This window comes from Engystomops pustulosus, chromosome 7 (assembly GCF_040894005.1).
Source record: "Engystomops pustulosus chromosome 7, aEngPut4.maternal, whole genome shotgun sequence".
In the NCBI taxonomy this organism is placed as follows: domain Eukaryota; kingdom Metazoa; phylum Chordata; class Amphibia; order Anura; family Leptodactylidae; genus Engystomops; species Engystomops pustulosus.
In genome coordinates, this window is record NC_092417.1 from 154,458,520 (window position 1) to 154,480,334 (window position 21,815).

The 21,815-nt window shown below is 43.0% G+C and overlaps 1 protein-coding gene across 2 annotated transcripts in view; it reads right to left on the reverse strand.

Moving 5' to 3' along the window:
• LOC140071096 (uncharacterized) overlaps positions 1-14,479 on the reverse strand; it is a 40,718-nt gene extending 26,239 nt beyond the window's left edge. For both annotated transcript variants that reach the window (XM_072118390.1, XM_072118389.1), the window contains exons 1-3: positions 14,283-14,479; positions 593-714; positions 27-96 (exon numbers count right to left, since the gene is read on the reverse strand). In XM_072118390.1, the coding sequence (XP_071974491.1) occupies positions 27-96; positions 593-714; positions 14,283-14,342 (252 nt within the window). In that variant the 5' untranslated portion in view covers positions 14,343-14,479. The remainder of the gene's footprint in view (positions 1-26; positions 97-592; positions 715-14,282) is intronic.
• Positions 14,480-21,815: the final 7,336 nt, after the last annotated feature.

Sequence of the window (21,815 nt, forward strand, 5' to 3'; positions counted from 1 at the left end):
GTCTATGTTTACATATAGCCCTTTACCTGGTAATAAGAACGCAGTCTCATTTTCAGCCCATGGAGATCAATATTTCCATTGTACGGACGGGAGTCACTAAAACGGAGAAAATTGTTGAAATGTTAGATATAGTACAACTTTTTGTCTTGTACAAAATTTACCTACAAATTTTAAAGAGGTTTTCATGTTAAAAAAACATATTTACTGTATCGTAATAATAATATAATAATAATATTAAATATTACAACATTAGATATTAATTATATAGAATGAGACTTCACTGCTCCCCATTCCCCCACCACTACAGCACTGCTGCCCCATGTCACCATTACACTTCCAGTGCATCTCCTGATAGGAAACGTTAGGGGAAGACAATCACAAGTTGGAAAAATGACTCGCCTCAGCCAGTGGTCTCAGGAAACCAGGAAGTGCAATAGGGGGAAGTGCTGGTACTGAAGCTTTAAAGGGGCAGCAAGAAACGTTTTATTATATTACTGGACCCCTTTTTAATTATAATTTAAATTTACCAGAAAATTTCTTCAAAGATAATTGTTAGCATTGTATAGATAATAACATGATGCCAGTGTCTCACATGTAACTCATGATGTAGTGCAGGGGGCATCCTGTAGTAAGCTGCAGATACTCTCTTAGGGGATCTTTCATAGGAGATAGCGGTCCACAGTCAAATGCGCGAGATTGCTCAAAGGTTCGGATCTGAGGAATAGTAAAAATGTAGTAATAATAAAACCATGTATTCATTAAGAGTCTTGTATGAAATCCCACAACGATTCCATTTACATTTTAATAATACTTAATAATTTCTGCATCAATATATTTATCTATCTATTGTGTATCTATCTATCTAGAAATGGGAAAGCCCAATAGGGCAGGATGTTATAGAGTCCTGACAACAGACCCAGAAAAATATCAAAGGAAGAGGGGGCACTCCATATTCAAAAGTGAAAATACAGATGACTTTCATTCCATATTTGATGTCCTGAAGTTGGACCATTTCAAAATTAACTTGGCGTTCATGAACTCAGGTGTCTCTGTACTGGCCCAAAATTAGGAGTAGAACTAGACCTTTTATCTCCTAGGTCAGCTGCGTTGCCATTTTGCTGTGTCCCTCTTATGCTACACTTTACTACTGTTCTTTATAGATATGTAGATATTTTAAGATGTCTGCAGAAACATGTTACATATGCAGGATGTACAGTTGTAATTGGCTGGTTCCCTTAGAACAGTGGTGGCGAACCTATGGCACGGGTGCCAGAGGTGGCACTCAGAGCCCTTTCTGTGGGCACCCAAGCCTTCACCCCAACACAGAGTATGCCAGACAGGACTCAGGGCTTCCTCCTGCAGCCCAATAGAGCCCAGACTGTGCCATGCTCAGCGCCATTTTAAAGCACCATCCTTGGCTGCCAGGACTACAGGAGGAATAGAAAGTGTGGATTGAGAGAGATTAATTTTGGAGTTCCTGCTCTCGGAACCCAGATTCTTCCTTTTCAGGGGACCCTGCAAGGAAACTACAATCATATTTCTATTATATTGGTGAATTTAGGACGCCAATATGATTGAAACATGTGATATAGCAGGGGTCAATAAGTTACTGCTTAAATTGTCATTTTGGCACTTTGCGACATATAAGTGGGTTTTGGTTGAATTTTGGGCACTCTATATCCAAAAGGTTCTACATCACTGCATTAGAATGTATCCAAGGACCAAGGGTATATAATTTAAGCCTGGACGGTGATTCTTGGTTAGTCTGTTAGTGCCTCCAAAGGTTGGGTCTTTCTCTGAGCTCCTGTCTGGAGACAGGGCGCTTCCTTCACCACCTGTCAGGAGATAGCCTGGATTTCCTGCTAAATGATTTAGCCTGGTGTCCACAGGATCACCCCTGACATCAAGAAGCCTGCAATAAATTCTGCTGCCCATTCAGCAGAGCCTTTCAGGCTCCTCTACAAAACAAATTGATTCCAGCCACCCTGACCACTGGTTCTTGGCTGAAGATATATATTACCTCCACAGCCCGCTAATTGACTGACCACTAGTCTTACAAATTTCGTTGCCACCCTTTTGCCACTGTTGGAGTTCTTCCCAAAAAACTGAAATGGCCTGCTGGCCCATGGCAGGGTTGGATGAGACCTACCCTAAAACATAGTACTACAGTGACACATGCTTTCAGCCACAGCTAATCCAGCCATTCCAGTCCTGGCCAACAATTGCCCTCCACCAACATCTACATACATGTTCCTGTCAGCCCCAGTGCTGTGCATCTCACATGTCTGTGACATTTCACAACAAAACCTTTCTCCTCAGAAGCCTCAGGAAGGATTCATATTAAATAAGTTTTCCATTATTCACCCTACTCCTGCTCCCGTCTCCGGCTTCGTGGTAATCTTCCATATTTTGCCAATACCAGCCTGACTGAAGCTGTCACATGCCCTTAACCCCAAAAACCATAAACCAACCCAACACTGGAGCTGGGTAAATACATATTTTTTTTGTTAGTAAGGACTCATTGGCTTAACCAGAATTGATAGGGCACCATATCAAACTTTTGCTGGTTGATGTTTTGGTGACAAGAATGGAACCATAGTTTCAACTTGTAATAATAGATAAAGCATGGTAATGGGTGGTAATTCATATTTGTGGCTCGGTAACAGGTACAGGGACCCTAAAAGAGGGTCTTGTTTTGTAAAGATTATATTAATAAGGAACAGGATAGATGTGTATGTGTGGACATTTTACAACTCAACTTGGGTAAAATTACATGAAAGTAAAAAATAGAACGTGGCTCTCTTCAATGTGCTAAATGTAAGAAGCTGAAGTTGAATGGTTATAGAAAATGACACCTTTAGTTCATGTTTTCTATTTCTCGCTACGTACATATATAGCAGAACTTCCAGAAACTAGAACCCAACCTTCTAGAGCAAAATGTTAGAAAACTATCTGCATATTTAGAACAGTATTTAATCTTTATATCCAGGTGGCATATCATATGTCACATATCATCCAGTAGCATCAATAGTGGATTATAATGTAAGCAGTTTGGGAGTAGCCCCAGCCCCAAGCCTTCTAGGGGGACCATGGCCACTCATACCACACACCAAATTTTATTCTTAGAAGGACTTTCACCCATTAAATCATATACACAAGAGCCATTTTAGGACCTTTCAAGGTCCTCCAAGGGTCCTGGAGCCATAGTTTGAAAGCAGACAGAAGGGACACATCCTCAATTCCCAAGAAGCTTGATTCTGGTTCCATACGTAGGAAGTCAATTCCCCACCTCTTTATTCATAAGTGGGCCCCCACTCCATCATGGAGGTATTTGTGCAGGCACCGCTGTGCATAGCCCACAGCAATCAGCCAGTAAGTCATTAACTGGCAGTGCCCCGGGTAAGTCATTAACTGGCAGTGTGCATTGTGCTGTGACAGCAGTGTGTATTAACCCCTATGCTCTGACAGCACTGCGTATATAATTTGTGTGCTGTTACATCACTGTCTGTATTATTCCTGTTTAATTGTGTGTATGAGGAGGTTCTGTAGTTGATAAGGTGTTTTTTATTCAGTATCAGTTTATAGGTAAGACTCACTGGGGGGAGATTTATCATCAAGTTTCTGAGGTAAAACTGCTCTAGTTGCCCATGGAAACCAATCAGAGCTCAGCTTTAATTTTATAAACAGCTGTGGGGAAATGAAAGCTGAGCTCTGATTGATTGAACAGTTCTGCTCTAGGAAACTTATGATAAATCTCCCCCACTGAGCATATAAATTGACATATAGCGGCAGACGGAGACATAGTTGTTGCCTCCGTCTGACCACTAAATGTCGTATTTGGTGAAAAAGGCAGGACGGATATTCCTACTCCTGCTTTGCAACCTACGTGCTATGCGGAGGCATCCCTCCTCCAGGTTGCTGAGCGCATACGTTGCTCAGCAAGAGGGGAGACCTAGTGGTGTCACGGTCCATATAAGAACTGTGGAAACAGCATTCAGGGGGCAGAATGGGTCCGCGGGTGACGTATCCCACTGAATAAGCACACAGTGGGATATGTCTGTGCCATACGTTTTAAGGATATGTCAGAATCCCGGACATGTCCTTACAACGTAAGGCACATAACCAGTGGCGTAACTTGAAGCTGAGAGGCCCCACATAACGTGATGTGAACCCAACCTATTGCTGTTATCAAAGATCTCTGGAGAAGCTCTATTATTTCTGGGGAGGGAGTAAGGCTATATTCACACTGCCGTTGCCCGCCCGTACCGTACCGTAGCGGGCAACGGCAGTGTACGGGGAGAGGAGGAGGAGGTGAGCGCAGCTCACCCCCGCCCCTCTCCATAGCAACCTATAGCGCACGGCCCCGTATTACGGGAAAAGATAGGACATGTCCTATCTTTTTCCCGGGTACGGAACGGTACGGTGCCGCACGTGTGCTGCACCGTACCGCTCCCGTAGGGTGCCGTGCGCTCATAGGAGTGTATGGGGGACGTATATCGGCCGTATATACGTCGGCCGTATATACGTCCCCCATACGTTCGTGTGAATGTAGCCTAACATTTAATTTACTGAAAAAAAAATTGTGGGAAGGGCCGCACCAGTTTACACCCGGGGCCTCCACCACTCTTAATCCAGCCATGCTTGTAAATATGGGCAATTAGATGACTGGTAAGGAAGTAAAACAGGGGGAAGATTATGAAAAGCAAGTACACCCTGTTATGGTGGCATAAAGTATTAATGCAATAATAGTGCTAGTAATAAAATGACTGTCACTCATCACTCCCATTACATGTAAGATATAAACCAAGCTATAGCATCTATTAAACGGAATATTATTCCACTTTTGTGTCCTTTATAATGGTGTTCAAGAATATATACACATGTTACCTTATATCTGTATCTATAGTCCCTGTGCACATGGATTTATCTCCTATATTTAGCTACTACATGTAGACAAATGAGAATGTGTGGTGTGATCAACCAAAATATAAAACAATGGGCTCATATAGATTAAAAAAAAAGGTCTTGCAGCGTTCGGGACCTGGGTTCAATTCAGAGGGTCAACATCCATCTGCAAAGAGTTTGTATGTTCTCTCTGTGTTTGCGTGAGTTTCCTCCGGGTCCTCTGGTTTCCTCCCACAGTCCAAAACATACTGGTAGGTTGATTAGATTGTGAGCCCTATATGGGTCAGGGACCAATTTGGCAAGCTCTGTGCAGCGCTGTGTAATCTGTGTGTGCTGGGTAAATAAATTATTATTATCTTGTTCTCCCTGTCATCTGTCTATGTGAAAAAGGCCCTATAGTAGGTAGTGGGAAAAGATGAAAGGAAGAACAGTATATCCACATGATCAGACTACAATGGATTTGTTTGTAGTCTGTAACCGTGGAGACATGTAGGAGCTCTACACACTAGGCAGATGTAGAAACAAGGAAGGTTATTTATGTAGATTATTGTTGTCACTATACAATCTTGTAGTGGGTTGTGGGTTATGAATCATTGCACTTAGTAAATGGAAACCACCTAGCAGTATCTAAAATGAAGAAATCAGAGATCCTAACATTTAATCTTATATAGTCAACAGGAAAATTGTTCAAATCAAGTCATGACTTGTATATTTCTTCCAACGCCTTATATTATGCTGGTGACAGACTATAAAGCCTGCCATATACTTGACATAGCTGTAAACTGAATACTTGTTCCATGCTATTTCTGCTGACACCATCACATACACCCAACGCTCTACTAGGATTCTGGGAAATAAAAATTACGGTTTCCATAACGGGAAAACCGTGCCTCTTTTGCTACCTTGTAAGGCAGCTCCCTTGACATCAAGCATGACTTTCAGGAAGCCTAATGACATGATGCTGGATTAAAGCTAAACCAGTAGATCAATTCCAGAAGAAACAGATTCCCAACTGTAGACAGCACTGTTTTGATGTAGTTGTGTCTCTTCAGTACAGTGTATGGAACTGGTTTAGCTGAGTGAGAGGCTTTTGACTAGGCTTGTTCCTGATTCACTGCTTAACCCCGGCGATCTACTCAGTGCCATCTGTTGATCTGCAGGAGTCACCTACACCTGGGGTATGAGATGTAGAGACCTGAGGGGTTATTTATCATTGGTTTTCCTGCATTTTTTTGGCATAGAAAAGTGTCAAAGTAGTCACATTGACATTTTTTGAGACTTTTCACTGCTAAAAAGTCCACCTCTTCATTAATCTGATGTAAACATAGAACTACGGCAACACCATGCAAACCCAGAGTCATGTCTTGAGACTTTTGCAATACAGTTACTCCATTCCCCTGCCGGTCTGTGCGCTGGGACTTTTTATGCATGTTGAGACTTTTTTGGGACTTTTTGAAAAAAAAAAATTCCCAGACAGAAAATAGGCCATGAGAACATTTATTAAAGGGCCAAAGCCATTTTAATTAATCTGATGGGCAGCAGAGCTCCAAAAATAGACCCGGAACTGTCCCAAGGAGCCGCCTAATGATAAATACCCTCCCTGGTGACTCTGTCAGAGCAAAGTTCAGATCCATGTACAGGGAAAGGGTCAATAGCTCTTGTTTGCTGGTCTACAGTAGTTAATAATGTAGATCATTCACATGGAATAATACAAAACAAAAGATTCTTTGTGGCATTTTGTTGTTTTTATGAGTCAGCGGAAATCACATTAGCCACTTTATTGGGAAATATGAGGCACAATAAGAAAAATATTTATCTGTTTTAACAAGTATATAACAGTCGGGTTGATGATGCAACAACTATGACTATTCACATACATGACTCCACTTCTCCTTAGTTTCCAAAAACAGTTGTTACTAACTAGTCTGAGATAATTGCATCCAACAAAGTGTGGGGCCCCTGTGATCTCCTGGGCCACAGACAGCTGCATGGGTTGTCTTATAGGCAGCACCACTCCTGCCATAACCGCGACTCTTTATTACAGGCAGTCCCCGGGTTACATACAAGATAGGTTCCATAGGTTTGTTATTAAGTTGAATTTGTATGTAAGTCAAAACTGTATATTTTATAATGGTAGATCCAAACATAAAAAAATTTAACACAGTGACGATTGGAGATTCAAAATTTTTTGCTATAATTGGACCAAGGATTATCAATAAAGCTTCATTACAGACACCTTACAGCTGACCATTGCCGTCTGGGACTATAGTAAAGCATTCAGAGAGCGTCACCAGAGGTCACAGGGGGCAGAGGGGTTCCGTCTGTAACAAGGGGTCATCTGTAAGTTGGGTGTCCATAAGTAGGGGACCGCCTGTATTATTATTAATGGAGTATTTTTAATTGACTATAGTAGAAAACAGAAAACTCCGCCAGTTCCGATCTGCTCTACAGGTCGGACCTGGTGGAACTGGCTCCCATATTAACTAAGAGGCCGTAATCTCTTAGGCCGTTCCACACTTGCGAGTGTGATGCGATGAACTCGCATCACACTCGCAGCGCAAGCTGCCGGGAACGCACGGCCCGAACGCTGCACCGTGGGAGTGAACTCAGCATGTCAGTTCACTCCCGCGGTGCAGCGTTCGGGCCGTGCGTTCCCGGCAGCTTGCGTTGCAAGTGTGATGCGAGTTCATCGCATCACACTCGCAAGTGTGGAACGGGCCTTAGTGAATACAGGCGGTCCCCTACTTAAGAACACTCGATTTACATACAACCCCTAGTTACAAACGGACCTCTGGATATTGGTAATTTATTGTACTTTAGTCCTAGGCTACAATAAACAGCTATAACAGTTATCAAATGTGTCTGTAATGAAGCTTTAGTGTTAATATTGATTCTTATGACAACCCAACATTTTTAAAATCCAATTGTCACAGAGACCCAAAAAAGTTCTGTCTGGGATTACAATGATATACAGTTCCGACTTGCATACAAATTCAACTTAAGAACAAACCTACAGACTCTTTCTTTAAATTTGATAACACAAGCTCGCCTAATTCCATTCCACATATGGGTCCGCATTATAATCCAAGCACTAGATATCCCCAGCAAACAGCAGGTATTCTTACATCCTGTTATCCCAATTTATTTAAATGGGAACTGTATCATACCTCATTACCCTTCTGAGTACCGTAATAGTAAAAAATATAATCACCATCAGTGAAAATGTTATCTCACTTGTATCCTCATCTCCAGACTCCCACAGGTGCTGGGGTGTACGGAAAATGTAAATCCAAGCTGCAGGATATTAAGAGGATAAATCTGGCACACTTAACACAATCCAAGGAATCTCCAAAATGAAAAACTTAATTGGATTAAAAGCATGTGCAGATGACAGAACATACATAAGGTCAAGCCATTTAGATGCACCGTGTCTTAGTCATTGCCCTTCTGGTTATATTATGGAGTAATTTAATACTTTCTACCATGGTCTCCAAAAATAAATTTGATGTCAGGGGTTTCCAGCAGAATGACAGCTTGTGGTATAGAACCGCACACGCCATGTCCAACAATGAATCCGCATGAATAGTTATAGACAACAATAATTTGCATTTCTGACGTGATCTCTGAGTGTAATCTACAGCTTTTGCATAGGTTATGAATCTAAGCAATGGAAGATCCTTCCTTTACTTTATATAAAATGTCCTGTAATCATGTAAACCACTATGGTATGTGGTTTACATGACTTTTCTACATTCTTTTGGATTACTATTAAACACAAATGGATTGTGAATGTGTATTCACTTCCATGATAGAAATGTCCCTCTACTCCTAGCAACCATCAGCCTTTGCATTATATGTAGTTATGGCCATGGGACACTTGTATGTCAGAAGCCACAACTTCCGTAAATGAATCATTTTATTAGAGGGACTTTTGCAGAACAAATACTCAAGTAGAGGAATAAGGAAAATGGTTTTGTCTACCTGTACGCTCCATTATGTAGTATGACATAAAACTCTACTAAGACATTAAACTCTACAGTACATAATGACATATTAAGACAAATAATAGAGATAATAGTAGGGGAAAGAGGATAGGCAAAAGTTACTGTCAGACACCAGCAGTAGTGGACCCACTGTACCACCGTGGACGATGATGTAAGCTGGGAGTGGAGTCTTAGTAGCACCACCAGGTCACTCCACAGGCACAACCTTGTCTGCGGTGGCGCCCATGGCGAAGTACAAACTCATATAGCAGAATCGTAGTCGGGGACAGGCAGGAAGGCGGGACAGGCAGCATAGGACCAGAGGCTGGGACATAGTGGAAGGTCAGGCATTCACAACATGAGCTCAGGGTATCAGGAACAAGCTTTCTCTAAGGCTATGAGGCACAAAGATCCGGTGGGGTGATCAGGGAGAGGCAGGGTTATAAAGGATTCTGGGAATGGCCAGCACCACTTAATGGTGTACTTTAAATCTTCGAGATGAGAAATAGATATGAGAGATATATAGATACAGTAGAGTAGAGATAGAAGATCAGTTGATAGATAGATAGATAACAGATTGGAGATAAATAGGTATAATAGATAGGAGATAGGTAGATGGATGATATATATAAGTAGATAGACAAAAAGCTAAAAAGATAAATGGTTAGATAGACAGATATATTGATAGGAAATAGACAAATTACAAGAAATAGATAACTAGACAGAGAGATAATTGATATATATTTAGGAGATAGATGATAAGCATCTTCCCAAGGGGTATTAAAGGAGTAATACATCCTCTGCTGAGAGGAAGGGGGCCCCTTTAAAGGAGTGGGCCCTGGGCAAATACCCAGTTTGCCGTCCCCTAAGGCTGGCCCTGCATTTAGGGATAGTCCTATTGTATTGTAGTAATTTGGGTTAGCTGTCAGCTTCATATGTCTGCTCCATTAACTGACTATTGTCTTTATTAGAGATGAGCGTACCCGAACTTAAAAAGCAATCCTGCTCCCGCTGTCATCTGTAAGTGAGTTCCTAGTTTCTTCTATTTCCTGTTTTTGGCCGTTCTTATATCTGTTTCATGTTATTACTCCTGTCAATATCCAGATGTTATACAACTCAGTCCTACCACAAGTCCCCTAGTTGTATGAGCACCTCATGCCTTAGAGTAAAAGTGCTACTGTATAATGTTTTGCATCCTATTACAGTCAGTCAATTTTGCACAGCACAATAAAATTCATCCTTTGTAGAAGAATGAATGGTATGTAGAAGTATAGTAGAATCCAATCTTTCCTAACTATAGAAATCTCTTAAATCCTAATTGTCACAGTGATTCACTCTTGCATAGACTACTGTAACTCCCTGCTTATCGGTTTTCGGGTTACTAAACTCTTTCCTCTACAATCTACTTTTAATGCAGCTGCCAGACTTGTCTTTGAGTCTAGATACTACACGGTTGCCTTCTGTCTGTGCCAGTCGCTGCACTGATTGCCTGTCATGTTCCAAATTTAATTCAAACTTATCAACCCTCATCCACAAAGCTCTGCACAGTGCTGCACCCCCCCCCCCCCTAACTCTCCAGCCTTATCTTAGTCCATTGTTCAACTCCTGATCTTCTATCTGCAAATGAGACAAGATTATTCTATTTTCTTATTTAAAACTCCCACTCACATCTTCAGGACTTCTCCGGAGCTGCACCAATTCTCTCGAATGTGCTGCCCCGCATTTTTAGCCTAATACCCAACTTCCAAAGTTTCAACTGTGCCCTTAAAACTCATGGTTATTACACTTATTACTAGGGCTATTACATTCCCTAACCTCATGTCACTGGTACTCTTTTTAAACTATCTTTCATTGTTATAGTACAGTGCAGCACTCCATTAGTCCCATTCAGGTAAAAGCAGTGATGGGTTGTTGTAAAACTACAACTCCCAGCATGACTCGGAAGGCATAAAGGGTTCACTGCATCTCACTATATGGAATAATAGTGATCATACATTTCCATGTGATTCAGCCCTATGGCACCACTGATGTCAGCAGTCCTAGGCACAGGGGGTTGCGGTCTTGCTGATGTGACTGACCCGGGATCACAGTAATGCTGAATTACTGTCACATTTCTTCTATTGACACAAAGAGAAAATGAGGAAGGGACACAGATGGAGAGATAATCTGGTGTTGCAATTGCAACCTGCGAATCATATAGACTATGGCCACATGTCCTGACTTAAAGTGACCGTCTGTTGTTATGGTGTTTCATAACATCCTATGGTCTGTGTACAGTATAATGTACAGGGAGACCTTTAGCTCCATGTAGAGTCCCATTTTATTAAAGGGGTATTTCTTATAGGGATTATATGGGGGTTGTTTGCGCTGGTATTTCAGCTCAGCTGTATAGATATGAATGGGCTCAGTTGCAATAACAACGCCCCCCCATGGTCAGGAGAGGAACTTATTTTTAGAACAAAGCAGCCAGGTTTTTCAGCCTCTTGACAACCGTATTTACTCATATTCAATAGGGGTTAAAGGGGTCGGCAACTTATTCAAAACTTTAACAGGGTAAGTAGAAGACCCCTGATACTCTGTTGTACCAGCTTTAGCTGCAATCACAATTCACAAGTCTCTTGGAGGATGTCTCTACCAGCATTGCACATCTAGAATTTTTGCCCATTCTTTGTTGCAGCATAGCTGTAGATTAGTCATATTGTTTGAAGAACGCTTGTGACCAGCAATTTTCATATCAAGCCACCGAGTCTGAATGAGATTTAGGTCTGGTCTTTGTGCCATTCCAATGCTCTGATTTCAAGAATTACATTTTAGCTTTGTATATTTAGGGTCGTTGTCCCACTGAAGGGTAAACCGATATCTGAGTCTAGCTTTTTAGTAATATCTTTCTTCTTGGCGTCCTGGATGCTTCTCCTTGTTTTGGTTGGTCAGTATTTGTGCTGTACTCCTACCATTTAATGATGTATTCCTAAGTTTTCATGATGCTGTTTGTTCACTATTGTCCTCTAACAAACCTTGGAGGCCTTCAGGAAACAGCTGTAGTAATACTGAGAATAAATAACATACACACGGGGGGAGATTTATCATTAGGCAGGATTTTGAGCAGTTGTCTATGGGGCAGATGTATTATTGTACTTGCGCCCAAAAATTGTCGGTTTCGTTGTTTTTTTTGGGCGCAAAAGTGTATCGTGTCATTTATAATGAGTTTGCGCCAGAAAGAACAGATGTATCAGACTATCCCGACTCCTCCGTCTTTTTTAGGCGCTAGTGGCCGTGGCCTAACTTTTCCACATTAGCCGTCACATTTATGTGTATTTTGTCTGCAATTTTTGGTGCAAATTTAGGTGCACAATAGACCAGGAATAAAATGGTCAGAGAGCAAAATTAAGGCGCAGTCCATGTAAGATTTGGGCACACATTTAATTTTTCTGGCGCACGACCGATTAGTTCCGCCTACCCATTAATTACTAACAGCCATGCACCACTTTAATACAAAGGGCTGTGCTTTCCGGAGACTGATCTCTGATGCCGACAGTTGTGCTTGCGCCAGAATTAGTAAATCCCCCCCTATGTGTTAGACTGGCAGGTTTTCCACCAGTCGGATTTATAGTCCGGTGTATGTGCAGTGTTAAATGCCTTCCTATCAGCTGTGTGTGCTCCATGCGAATAGACTGCACCAGTCGCACGTATGCTTAACATCTGCTCAATTTCTGGATTTTGCAATGTTTTTGCATTATTTTTGAATTATGCAAGTTTGAGCTAAATCTCCCCCCTGTAATAGCAATGGACCCACATACACCACGTCCTATTGTGGTGTAGTTTTGCAATTAAATTTGCTTTCTTTTGAAAATTCTTAGTTGATAAATGTTTGTGTTGCACACTCTGTGGTGTATTTTTTTCGCCATTGCGTGACTTTAGAGTTGCATTTTGTTCCTGCTAAAAAAACTAGCAAAAGCGATGTTTGCGCAAAAATTTGCGACAATTATACGCCAAAAGGCTATATAGAACTAATGATAAGTCTCCCCCATGTACTCTTTCTACTTATTAGATGAAGCAATTGGGCATCTGAGAGGGGAATTTATCAAGACTGAATCCACTGTAATAATAGACAATAAGACGGATATATACCAAGAGAATCTGGCCCCCAGTTCTAGAACAGGTCCTTTCGGACGTAGATTTCTGCTACTACCATGGATACCACAAAAACAGCCAGTGATACATGTGGTCCATGGTAATTTACACAGTGGGCCACATTTACTAAAGCCCCTGTAACAGTTTTCTGTTGGACTTTGCATATTCTTTTATGTGAAAACTGCTTGCACAGGTATTTAAGAAGTGTCTGCTCCACATATATGTTGGACGTGACTCATTGGGGCAGATTTATCAAGCAGTCTGAAAGTCAGAATATTTCCAGTTGCCCATGGCAACCAATCACAGCTCAGCTTTCATTTCACCAGTGCTCATGAATATTTTAAAGGGGAGCTGTGATTGGTTGCCATGGGCAACTAGAAATATTCTGACTTTCAGACTGCTTGATAAATCTGCCCCATTCTGTCACAACTGCACCATACCCAGCGCAACACTAATTTCTGCACTAAATTGGGCGTTCCGGTGCACAGTCGGACCGCGCAACACATTTATCATGCCGATAGTAGTGTGTTGCACGCCCCATGTTAAAGGTGCACCAGACAAGTTGGTGCGCTCTGTCGGTGCAGTGCTGGTAGCTGCAGATTCATGAAGAACATGCGACACAATTCAAGTATCTGGCGCAACCCTGCAGACTACACAGGCAATCTGCAACAACTGTACGGACTGCACTGTTCTTGTGGGCCAGTATTTATAATAATAGAGCTTCAGGGTACATTCATACAACTGTATGCCCATCTTGCATACCACTGTGCGCTGGAGAGGAGGAGGTGACCCCTCCAAAGAGAACAGCCGCTCACGGCCACGGCTCACGTGCTCTATCTTTTCCCCGTGTACGGCGCAGAACGGTGCCACACGTGTGGTACCGTACCGCCGCCGGGCCGCCATTTCCATCTATATGGACATAAATTTGCGGCCGCATATACATCCACCCCAGACGGCCATGTGAATGTACCCTCAGGATGTATATATTACAGATAAGCCGCTCTGTCGTATAATGTACTCGAGAAGAAGCTGAGGGAAGGAAAACATTATGAAACAGATTTGCTCAACTACTTCCTGATCCCTTCTCTCACTCTGCAGTAATGGACCATAGCAATGTGTGGAAAGTGTAATATATATATATATATATATATATATATATATATATATATATATATATAAAGAGAGAGAGAGAGAGCAATATAATAGTAATAGTAAAGCAGGACTTTTTGTATAGAGACATTAATGCAGGTAGAAGCTTCTTACCCAAGTGACCAGAGCTCCATCCATGAGACGGTCGATGGTCAGCCCCTGTTGGCCTTCCATGTCTTCCCGTTTGCGGATCTTGCTGTATACTTCTCAGACCTCCTACTTTATCTCTCCTGGACTTTTCTATACATCTTTTTTTCTCAGTTTAATTTCTCAGTCTTCTCTTCATTATTCTACTTCACTGTGACGCTGTGGTTTCTTCAGATAGATCAGTTCCTCTCTTTTGCAGTCCTGTATCCTCCCTTTGCTTACCACACAGTCACTGAGCCGGAAGCCTCACATTGCGCAGTCGCAGACTTCGCCCCCAGATTGGACTGGAGTTAATTTGAGTAAATTAGACTATACTACAGGTGGTCCCCAACTTAAGAACACCCGACTTACAGACGACCCACTAGTTACAGATGGACCTCTTTGCCCACTGTGACGTCTAGTGAAGCTCTCTGGATGCTTTTCTTTATTCCCTTAAAGCTATAAGGTGTCTCTAATGATACATTTTGTTCCCATGACATGACATCAGAAACCGTCCTGTATTTGTATGTGCTGTATTTGTATTTGTATGTGTGACCTAGCCCACTGTTGACCTTTAATGAAACAGTAAATAAAGATAATGGTACTAATGCACTAATCAAAAAAATTAAGAATAAGTTTAATTAAAAGTATAGATACACATTTATAAAATTAGTTTTCTGGCGCAGTTTGCACATAAATACATAAACGTCTTGCACATGTATCTATGAAGTGTTTGCACACAAAACTCTGCACTGAAAGGGGTGTTCCGATGCAGATTTGCATCGTGCGCCACATTTCAGTAGAAAGTCCGACATAAAAGTGGCGCACGCTGGTTAAACGGAGTGTACCAAAAAAACCCGGTCCACTCAGTTTGAAAGAAACCTGTCACCAGGGGCCTCATTTTCACTAAAAACAGATTGCTGCATCCCATCACAGCTGCATTGCACATCTGCCTTTTATAAGCCTTTTCATTACAATATAATTGTGTGTTATAACTTACTTTGCATCCTGACAAAATCCTCTGTGTAGTCACAGGGGTTGGGCTTGGCCCCCACCTTTGTGCTCCTGTACAGCTCCTCCCTCCTGCTCCTTCACAGAGCTGACAGCCTGGTGAGCTGACATCAGTGGGAGAGGGAGTTGCTGTACAGGAGCACAAAGATGGAGGCAGCCTGCAATACAGACAAGTCACGTGCTGTTTTTTTTAAATGCATCCAAACCAAAGCCCAACCACTGTGACTACACAGAGGATTCTGTCAGGGTGCAAGGTAAGTTATAAATACAATTATAATGTAACGCAAATGTTTAGAAAAAGCAGAAAGACTTATTTGCACTGCAGGTGTGATGGGCTTCTACAACCTGTTTTTAGTGAAAATGGAGTCCCTGGTGAAAGGTTCTCTTTAAGCGTGGTTGGCGCATGCAGGGAGCGCCAGATTATTGGAGACTGTGTAGTAAATGTGGGGCACTGTGTCAATACCTGCCAGAAATAGGCTTCAATAGTACACAACTTTTCCACAAACTTTGCAGGATGCAGTAGTCCACAGTACAGGATGAGTATCTCCAATTTTGATGTTATTCGGAATCTTCATTCTTCAAAGGGCCAGATTTATCAAAAGTAGTGCATTAAGTGCAGTTTGCGTCACTAATGTGCAGGGTGCGCAAGATTATTGAAAAGTGGCGCATGGTCTTCAGTTATTCATAGACTGTAAGCTCTTGTGTCACCCCCTCACCCTCATAGATTGTAAGCTCTTGTGTCACCCCCTCACCCGCATAGACTAAGATCTTGTGTCACCACCTCATCCGTATAGACTTTAAGCTCTTGTGTCACCCCCTCATCTCATAGACTGTAAGCTCTTGTGTCACCCCCTCATCCTCATTGACTGTAAGCTCTTGTGTCACCCCCTCATCCTCATTGACTGTAAGCTCTTGTGTCACCCCCTCATTCTCATAGACTGTAAGCTCTTGTGTCACCCCCTCTTCCTCATAGACTGTAAGCTCTTGTGTCACCCCCTCATCCTCATGGACTGTAAGCTCTTGTGTCACCCCCTCATCCTCATGGACCGTAAGCTCTTGTGTCATCCCTTCATCCTCATAGAATGTAAGCTCTTGTGTCACCCCCTCATCCTCATAGACTGTAAGCTCTTGTGTCACCCCCTCATTCTCAAAGACTGTAAGCTCTTGTGTCACCCGCTCTTCCTCATAGACTGTAAGCTCTTGTGTCACCCACTCATCCTCATTGACTGTAAGCTCTTGTGTCACTCCCTCATCCTCATGGACTCTTTTTTGTGTTTTGTGGAATCTTTTATGTAATTTTTAAATAATTGTTGTCTTGATTGCTGTAATTTGTATATAATAAAGATTGTTGACATTTTATTCCCAATAAGCAGCTTTTGGTCTGTGATTGTGGATTGACTTTCTGTCCTATATACCCCCATTGGTATTATTGTAAGCTCGTGTCACCCCCTCATCCTCATAGACTGTAAGCTCTTGTGTCACCCCCTCATCCTCATGGACCGTAAGCTCTTGTGTCACCCCCTCATCCTCATGGACCGTAAGCTCTTGTGTCACCCCCTCATCCTCATGGACCGTAAGCTCTTGTGTCACCCCCTCATCCTCATGGACCGTAAGCTATTGTGTCACCCCCTCATCCTCATAGACTGTAAGCTCTTGTGTCACCCCCTCATCTCAGACTGTAAGCTCTTGTGTCATCCCTTCATCCTCATAGACTGTAAGCTCTTGTGTCACCCCCTCATCCTCATAGACTGTAAGCTCTTGTGAGCAGGGCCCTCACTCCTATTATTCCATATGACTGTTTGTACTCTGTAATGTATTATTATATTTGCATATGTCCCCTATAATTTGTAAAGCGTTACGGAATTTGATGCAGATCTATACAAATTATTATCTGGCCCACCCTGCACTGCACGGGAAGTGTGCACCAACTTTTATTTTTTTTTTTTGGTGCACCTTTAACAGAAAGCGGGCAACAGAATTCCGATGAGTCGCTGTGTCACAAACTCCAACTAACCAGTAACTCGCCCCTTTAGGTGCACATTTTTCTTTCTTGTCGGACAGACAGTGCAGCCGCAACACAAAACTGGTGCAGACACTTCCTAAGTGCATGTGCGAGCTCCAAAGACGTTCTTTCTAATGCAAAGTAGGACTGGAAGCTGGTGCAGCCAGAATAATAGATGTGCTCCAATATCTATAGTTTCCAGTCTTCGCTGGCTAGTGACGTAGCTGCTGTGACTCACTGCATCTCCTCCACTCTCCATAGACTTCTGCGTTACTTGACATTTCAGTGAGCTCCTGTCCTGTCTCGCTAGCAAGATGGAATTCAGTAGAAATGAATGAAAAAGCTGTCAGGAGGGAAGGAGAACCATCATCAAATGTCCATCTGTCCAATAATAAATCGGAGTGGATTTTATAACGGTGACCTAGTGTCTGATGAAATGATGCGGCCCAAATATGAATAACAACCCCCATGTTTTAGTGTTGCCATCAGGTTCTATAAAGGGAATTAGGAATCCTAATTGGGTGTTATCTGCCTGTTATCTAGGATTACAATGGTCAGATACTGGGACCAATATCCCCGAAACCACGGGTGCAAGAAAGAACTGAATCTGTGAACTAACCCAACACAATGGTGTGTTAAAATGTGTGGTGGTGAAAGGTCCTCTTTAAAAAGGGACCCTTAAGGCTCATCAGCAAAACATTAAAAGTTGATTTTAGAAGTAACAATAAGTATAGGATTCCCACAGTCACAGTGCTTGGATCTATGAGTAAGCGGCCCTGGTTTATCCATGCTTGATTTCGATGGTAGATTTCCTTCTATGCTACATTCACACAAAGTGCATGACCACATGAAACCCGTTACTGTACATTACCTTAGACTTCTGTGGGGCATACTGAACACAAATACATGAGAAAATAGGACATGCTCTATATTTTTATACCAGTCTCTTAAGGTACATGTAAATGGATGGCAGTATTGTCAACTGAAATGAATGGGACTGTATTCTACCCGTATATACAGGCAGGGCCGCATCTGCCATTAGGTGGGATGAACTTCCCGCCTCTGGCAGCATTTTCCGGATCCCTGATGGGTGTGGCAGATCACCAGAAGTATGAACTTGCCAAAAGTACTACGTACATTGTCAGTCTACGTCAAGAGAACTCTCAACCCTAGTCACAAGCCTCTCACACAGCCAAACCAGTTCCCTACGCTGTACTGTCATTTCACAAAAAAGGCCAGAATCAGCCCTGTATATCGGCGTATTCAAGTAAGTTTTCATACGTCCATGTGAATGCAGCCCTAAAGACACACAACTTACAGGCGACTCCTAGTTAGACGGACCTCTGGATGCTGATAATTTTGTCAACTTTAGCTCCAGGCTGCGTACCGTAATACGGCGGGCAACGGCAGCGCACGGGGAGAGGAGGAGGAGGTTATCAAAGGTGTCAACAATCAAGCTTTATTGTTAATCTTTGTTCTGGCATAATCTGCAGTACAGAGGGGTTTTTTTTCTGGAACCTTTTTTTCAATTCTTGTCCTGTCTAGGAGCCGTTGATATAGACCGGTCAATACACGTACCAGAAACTTAACGCAACATAAGGATTAACTAGTGGTATAAATGTAGCAATGGAGAAAAATGGGCTTGAGATTAAGAACTCGGAAGAGCAACACAACTTTGGAGCTCTACTGGGCTGAGCGGGCATCAGACTCTGAAATTGGGAGCACTTTAAGATGGTCTTGTGCAAACCATACTGTAAAACCAATAGGCAGGATTACCAAATCCGCTCCAACGTGTCCTCAATGTACGACACCCAGCAATAGGGGGCAGTAAACGGACAGACAGTTATCTTACTTTAGAAGCAGAACCACTTTGGAAACTCTCAAGGAGCATTTCCTGTAAGACGGTGGTTACAAGGACCTAGAACATAATTACTAGGTGAATAAGCACCTTACATTCACACACAGTCATTTTGCAAAAAGAGTCACCAGAAAATGGCCTACTATTCAGGCAAGTTTTTAAGTTAACCCCTTCCCGTCGATGCCCCTTTTTGTATTTGCATTTCAATTTTTTTTTTTTTAATGCTTTAACCCCTTCACGACATTTGACGTAATAGTACTGCATGGCGGGAGGTGAGTTCCCGCAAAATGCAGTACTATTACGTCATGGCTTGTAATGATCACTGTGTCTACAGACACAGTGATCAAGGGGAGATGGTTGCTGTCCCTGACAGCAGGGCATCTCCCCTCAAGGACTAGGGGGGTCACTCCCCCCCCCCATGCCCACGATCGCTGCAATCAGCTGGTCAATTCAGACCAGCCGATTGCAGCAATGTAATAGTTAAAAGACGCTGTATCAGCGTTTTTACAGCATAGAAGGAGGGGATCGATGCTGATTGTGGAAGCTCCGATCCCCTCCTTCTGTCAGGCGCATTGGTGGCATCGTGCCATCCCCCATAGCGATCCGATCTGTCGGTCTGTAAAGACCGACATGTCGGATCGCGATCGCTGCCGCCGCGGTGCAGTGCTGGGAAGATGGTGACATCACACCATCTTCCCTGAGTCTTCCGGGGGTGGTGCCGAGTGGTGCCACCTCCAACCCCGCCCCCCCCACCAGTCGCATGTCGGAAGCGACGGAAGGGACAGGCAGCATGGAGGGACAGGAAGCATGGAGGGACAGGTAGCGAGGGACAGCATGTGGAATGGTGGTGATCGGTGCTGTGCTACACAGCACCCGATCACCACCTTGTGTCACAGAATAGAGGTGGCATCCTGCCACCTCTCAGATCATTCCGATCGGTCGGTCAGTAGTGACCGACCGATCGGATCAATATAAAGTTTTAAATGTATCAAGATGACTGACAGCCATCATACCTCGTGGTCCCCCTCCCCTTCTTCATCCTTCCCCCCCCCACACTTCTTCTTCCACCCCCCCTCATCCCCCTCCCCTTCTTGATGACGAGGTGGCATCATGCCACCTTCCTGATTGATTTGATTGGTTGGCCTGTACTGACCAACCAATCAGATCTGTGGGGGGAGATTCAAAGTACTGCACACTGATCTGCACGTTGCATTCTAGTCCTGAACAGCGTACAGATCAGTGTGTGATACCCGTCTGTGCTTTGTCTAGCTAGATTTTGCTCCAGTTGGCACCTTTGGTGGCATCTGTCACATTTCCGAGTGTTGCGAGTAATTGCTGAGCTATTGTTGCTGCTGCTGTTTGTCTTTTTTTTGCATACAGCAGTCGCAGCGTCCTGATCCCTGTCCCTATCCCTGTTCCAGACCCTTCCCTCCCCTCCCTTTGTGTGTGTGGCGACTTTGAGCCTCTGTGCTCTTTTTTTTTGTCGCTTTTTTTCTTTTTTTGTCACTTTTGTAGCAGTCGCACCCCCTGTGTGCGTTCTGCAAACCGCAAGCCGCTGATCAGTGCCAAATTTAACTGGTCAGTGCCTGTGCTCTTTTTTTGCGCAGTTTTTTTTTGGTGTGTGGATCCTGTGACCGCTGAGCAGTTGATTGTATCTCTGTTCATTTTTTGGTACAGGCGCAGTTTTTTTTTTATTCTTTTGTCAGTTTTGTAGCAGTCGCATACCCCTGTGTGCGTTCTGCAAACCAGCCGCTGATCAGTGCCAAATTTAACTGGTCAGTGCCTGTGCTCTTTTTTTGCGCAGTTTTTTTTTGGTGTGTGGATCCTGTGACCGCTGAGCAGTTGATTGTATCTCTGTTCATTTTTTGGTACAGGCGCAGTTTTTTTTATTCTTTTGTCAGTTTTGTAGCAGTCGCATACCCCTGTGTGCGTTCTGCAAACCAGCCGCTGATCAGTGCCAAATATAACTGGTCAGTGCCTGTGCTCTTTTTTTGCGCAGTTTTTTTTTGGTGTGTGGATCCTGTGACCGCTGAGCAGTTGATTGTATCTCTGTTCATTTTTTGGTACAGGCGCAGTTTTTTTTAAAATTCTTTTGTCAGTTTTGTAGCAGTCGCATACCCCTGTGTGCGTTCTGCAAACCAGCCGCTGATCAGTGCCAAATTTAACTGGTCAGTGCCTGTGCTCTTTTTTTGCACAGTTTTTTTTTTGGTGTGTGGATCCTGTGGCCGCTGAGCAGTTGATTGTATCTCTGTTCATTTTTTGCTACAGGCGCAGTTTTTTTTAGAATTCTTTTGTCAGTTTTGTAGCAGTCGCGTACCCCTGTGTGCGTTCTGCAAACCAGCCGCTGATCAGTGCCAAATTTAACTGGTCAGTGCCTGTGCTCTTTTTTTGCACAGTTTTTTTTTGGTGTGTGGATCCTGTGGCCGCTGAGCAGTTGATTGTATCTCTGTTCATTTTTTGCTACAGGCGCAGTTTTTTTTAAAATTCTTTTGTCAGTTTTGTAGCAGTCACATACCCCTGTGCGCGTTCTGCATCAGTGCCGAATAGTCTGTGCTCTTTTTTGTGCAGATTGTTTTTCTTTTGTGTGCTGTGACAACTGAGCGCTGTGCTCATTTTTTTGTCATAGTATCTTTTTGTCTTTTTGGCATTG